The 5,000-nt window shown below is 40.9% G+C and overlaps 1 protein-coding gene across 1 annotated transcript in view; it reads left to right on the plus strand.

The window, feature by feature from the left end:
• pof1b (POF1B actin binding protein) overlaps positions 1-1,271 on the plus strand; it is a 46,220-nt gene extending 44,949 nt beyond the window's left edge. Inside the window, exon 13 of the mRNA XM_061056142.1 lies at positions 902-1,271. Coding sequence (XP_060912125.1) covers positions 902-907 — 6 coding nt within the window. The 3' untranslated portion in view covers positions 908-1,271. The remainder of the gene's footprint in view (positions 1-901) is intronic.
• Positions 1,272-5,000: the final 3,729 nt, after the last annotated feature.

Here is a 5,000-nt window from a genome sequence, read left to right on the forward strand (position 1 = left end):
TTTTCTAACAGTCCTCCTCCTCCACCTTTTCAAACAGTCCCCTCCTCCACCTTTTCTAACAGTCCCCCTCCTCCACCTTTTCAAACAGCCCCCCTGTGGTCTAAATGAAACATCTGTGTTGTGCTTTGTTCAAAATATAACATGAATCAAGCACCAGAGGAGGTTTGTGACCCTGTATAAACCAGCTCTCTCAGAACGCTCCGTTTTGGTGTGTGTGTCTCTTTAAATGTAATGACCCCCCCCCCCCGAGTTTTCCCCGTAGACATCACTCCTCTGTAGTGAGAATAAAAATGGCTGACCTGCTCAAAAGTTTTGTTCTAGTCTGGGGGTGGAGTCCATGGGTGGAGTTACCAGGGGAGGGGAGGGTAATCCCACTGTGACATCACAAGCCTGCGGTAGCATAGTAGTGCTAAGGTGCTAATGTTTATGCTCCCCTCGGACGGAGCCAGTGGCTGCATTCCCAATATGGTAAAAGAAGCGGGACATTTCCGAGAAGCGTGCTGAGCAACTGACCAATAACGACAGAGCGGATCGGCAGACCAATCAGAGCAGACTTGGCCCATGTGGGGTCTAACATTGTGGGCTCAACAGAGTGCAGCTGACGGACTCAGAGCGTAGAGGGAGCAAGGAGGAGCAGTACATGAAAACACTTTTTTATAACTTTAGCTATTGTGAACGTACAAAAGTAGGAACATAGATTAAATATACCCCTAAAAGGGCAGAATATGACCTCTTTAAAGCTGAATGAAACCTCATCTTGTTGTCTGGATGGTAGAAACTGGTCGGCCATCTTTGTTCTGACCATCGTGTCTCGATTGCTCCTGTCTGTTCATTCAGTCTGTGTTGATGTAACAGCTGTACCACAATAAGCCCTTAAAGACACACTGCTTCTCTCCCACAGAAATGATTGAACGTCGAGAAGACCCGGACGTCACCTGCCCTCTCCCTCTGCATGCCCCCCCCCCCCCCCCTCATCCTCAGGGCTCCCAGGGTTGGTGGTGGTTGTTGAAATCCCCTTTTCTCCCCTAAGTTTGGATCATTGAATCAGGTTTTTTGGTTTGACCAAATTGAGCTTGTTTGTGGTGACTTTGATTTAAAAATAAAAATAAAGTAATAATCCAAAAATCAAAGATGAAATCTTTCAGAGTACACAGTCGGTTGTGTCACGGATTAGGTGGCAGTAAAAATGCGAACAGGACAACTTGGATCTGGGCAGAAATCTGAGGAGCTGTGATGATTTTCTCTTTTCAGAAACTTCTTCGCCTTCACTCTTGAACCGTCATTAGATTCACACTGAAGGCGAGGAAGTAAAACTTAAAACACTGTCAGCGTCAAAAACTAACAAAGCTGCTATTTCAGCTTCCAGTTGTCACTGACGCTCGTTCACACGTTCAAGCCTGGTGCCATGTAGCATGTAGCATGTAGTATGTAGCATGTAGCATGTCCTCAAAGCCACCACAGCCGTGCTAGCCCAGGGGTCGAGGAAGACGTGAAACTACTCTGCATGTAAATATTTCTGTCATATATCCTGTGGTTGCAGGACGGGCCGGCTCAGTGAATGTAGAGAAGCCTCGTCCTGCAGCATGAGAGGAACATTTATAAAATGTTCTGATTGGGTTGTTCGCTTTGCTTGTGTTTTCTGTTTTAATGTCTTTTTATTTTTGTGATGTGTAATGTGTTGGTAGAGTCAGAGGTGCATGGATCGATGTCCCTGCTGTGCGATGTCTCACACCCATCAGACGGCGATGGGGGGGAGGCATCGCGGCAGGTGGGTGGGGGTGGGATTATGGGGTGGAGATGGCTCGATGTTTACGACTGGAGCATGATTGTACAGGGTTTCCCAATCAGGGTTAGGGTTCATGTAAACTGTTTATGGAGTTTTTCTGTTTGTTTGTTTTTTCAAGCTTTTTAGATAAGAACGCGTGTTGACGGCTTCGAGTCCAGCGGGTGCTCGACTTTAAGGTGCAGCAGCCTGTTTCACTGATCCACAGTCATTCAAAGTAGGAAAAAAAACAACAGTGTTAGACTATATTGATCTACACACAATGAGTTTAAATCGTCTCTGAAATCAACATGGGATCATTTCAATCTGTGCAACAAGTGTCTTAACAAATACATGAACTGGAACTAGTTAAACAAGCTGTAGCGCCATTTTCTTCTTTTTTTGCATGCTGGAGTCATTTAAAAACGTCTTCTTTAGGTAGAGCCACACTGCATCGACGTTCTTAAATCTCATTAACACTACTGACTAAAGAAGAGCAGCCTGCTGGAAACAGAGCCGGAGCTCTGCAGAAATCCTGTCAAATATTTTGACTGCCTTGGGGACCTCATCTGCCTTAATGTGTTTGTTGTCTTGTTGGCTAATGAAAAGCCTGCATCGCTCGTTTGGATGAAAACTATTTGAGATTTGAGGACCAAACTGTTTTTCTGCAACATGCTGCCATGAGATCAGGCTTCATTAGCTCGCTGTGTGGAGGATCCAGCAGAGAATAAACTGTACGCTGAGCTACATTAACTGGTTTTGCAGCTAATCTGCAAATAGACGTGTCTGAATATATTTTCCTATGCAAACTGTTTTCTACGCCGCCTCAGTCCACTCCAGAGAGAAATGTTTCCGCTTGATTGTGATTAAAATCAGTGATGTATCTTTGCAAAAGTCTGCTTGTTGTTTGTTTGTCTTAGATAGATAGAAAAAAACGCATGAGCCCAATCATAAGCGTTTTTCAGACGGCTTTTTCTGTGTGCAAAAGTGTAATAACTAAGCTCAGCCGTCATCACGTCTCAGTCCATTCATAAAGATTCTGAGTGATATCGGTCTGTGCTCCCCCCGCTGGCTGCACTGATATCGTCTCACCTCTCTAACGTCTCTGGTACGACATCCAAAGAAGGGACAAAGTTGGGATCACTTCGTCCCCCCCATTACGCCTCCACCACACTCAAACAACACCGGGATGTTAATATTGCGGCTTGTAATGGCAGACTGAATCTGTCTATAGATAGTTTATTAAGATGGACTGAGCAAAAGGCGCCTAGGAGTGAAGCCAAAAAAAATCTAAACCTAAAGGCATTCTTGGTGGGCATTTAAACATCCGAAGTTTAGTTCCAAAAATAGATCAGATTCACTCTTTGTTATCAGAATCAAACTTGCACTATCTTTGCCTTACTGAAACATGGCTGCATAGCAATATACCAACTAACATGATTGATGTCCCCGGTTATGCATGCTATAGAATGGACAGACACTTAGGTAGGGGTTGAGTACTGCTATTTATTAAAGATAGGTTTAAATGCAAACAAATACAATTAGAAACTCCTCTTGAATGTTTAGCTCTTAATGTTATTCTTTCACCTCAAATGAATTTTAATATAATTGTTCTGTATAACCCACCGCCATCTAGTGTTTCCTTTTACAATGAACTTCAGGATGTATTGAAGAGGTTAGATACTTGCAAAGAAACAATTCTCTATGGTGACTTCAACATTAACTGGTTAGACAAAGACAGCAAAAACAAATTAAAAAGTCATTATGTCAAAGTTTAACCTTAAGCAAGTAATTAAGGGGCCTACAAGAATCACGAGCACCACTAGAACTCTGATTGATATGGTATTTACCAACAAAACTGATCGGATAACAAAAACGTATAATTTAATAACTGGTCTGTCTGACCATAACATGACTCTCACAGTCAGGAAATTGACAAAAAGGCGTATTCAATATTTTGGTAACAGTAATCCTGACCCGGTAAAGGTGGTCATTCCTAAATCCAAAACTGCACAATTTGAAAATGACCTTAGGAATATTAGTTGGGATCAAATATCAGAAATGGATAATCTGGATCCATGCTGTGACTCCATGACTACAGCTCTAATGACACTATATTCAAAATACTTAAAAAAAATAAAATGTAAAGAAAAGAAGGCATCTCCACCATGGTTAAATAATGACATGCGTAAACTCATGAAAAAACGAGATCTTGCTTTAAAAACATCACTATCTTCTAAACTTACCACCGACCATCTTCTTTACAAGAGTCTAAGGAACAAAGTAGTCCTGGAGTTACGCAAAGCAAAATCTTCATATTACACACAACTTATAGGAAATGCCAAAAGCAATAGCAAATCCCTTTGGAAGCACTTAAACAACTTAACCAATAAATCACATGGCCAAAAAGGAATCAAAGAAGTAAAAACTAATGGAAAAGTCATCACTGACAAGTCCACAATGGCCCATGAATTTAATAAATATTTTATTAAATCAGTTGAGGAATTAACACAAAATTTTGACTGTTCAACAATCACAAATAACACAGAGTCTATAACATCATCCGATTCCTTTTGTATTAAAGAGATAACTGAAATAAAATGTGCAGAAGTAATCAAGAAACTATCAAATTCTAAGGCTAATGACGTTTATAATTTGGATGCTCAATTCATTAAAAAATATAGCTCTATACTGATTACACCTCTGACTCATCTTATTCATTTATCAATTAGAACTTGTACATTTCCGAATAACTGGAAAAAGGCCATCATTACACCAATCTTTAAAACAGGTGACTGCGATTTGGTGAGCAACTACTATTCTCCCTGTAATGTCTAAGGTACTTGAAAAGGTTGTGGCGGCACAGGTTTTTGACCATCTGGAGACAAATCAACTCTTACATCCTCAACAATTTGGTTTCAGACCAAAATATTCAACAGAAACTGCAAATAGTTTTTTCAATGAGAATGTAAAGCATTCACTTGACGGTGGTTATGTTGTTGGAGCTGTGTTTGACACTGTCAACCATGACATTCTCCTGTCTAAGTTACTATCTTTCAATTTCTCGAAAAAATCAACTGACTGGTTTGAGTCTTACCTTCAGAATAGAGAGCAGTGTGTGAAAGTTGACCAAGAAAAATCCTCTCCTTTAATCAATAAAATGGGTATTCCCCAAGGGTCAATTCTTGGCCCTTTGCTTTTCAGTCTGTTTATAAATGATTTGCCTAAATCCTGTCCA

This window comes from Labrus mixtus, chromosome 14 (genome assembly GCF_963584025.1).
Source record: "Labrus mixtus chromosome 14, fLabMix1.1, whole genome shotgun sequence".
Taxonomy (NCBI): Eukaryota; Metazoa; Chordata; class Actinopteri; order Labriformes; family Labridae; genus Labrus; species Labrus mixtus.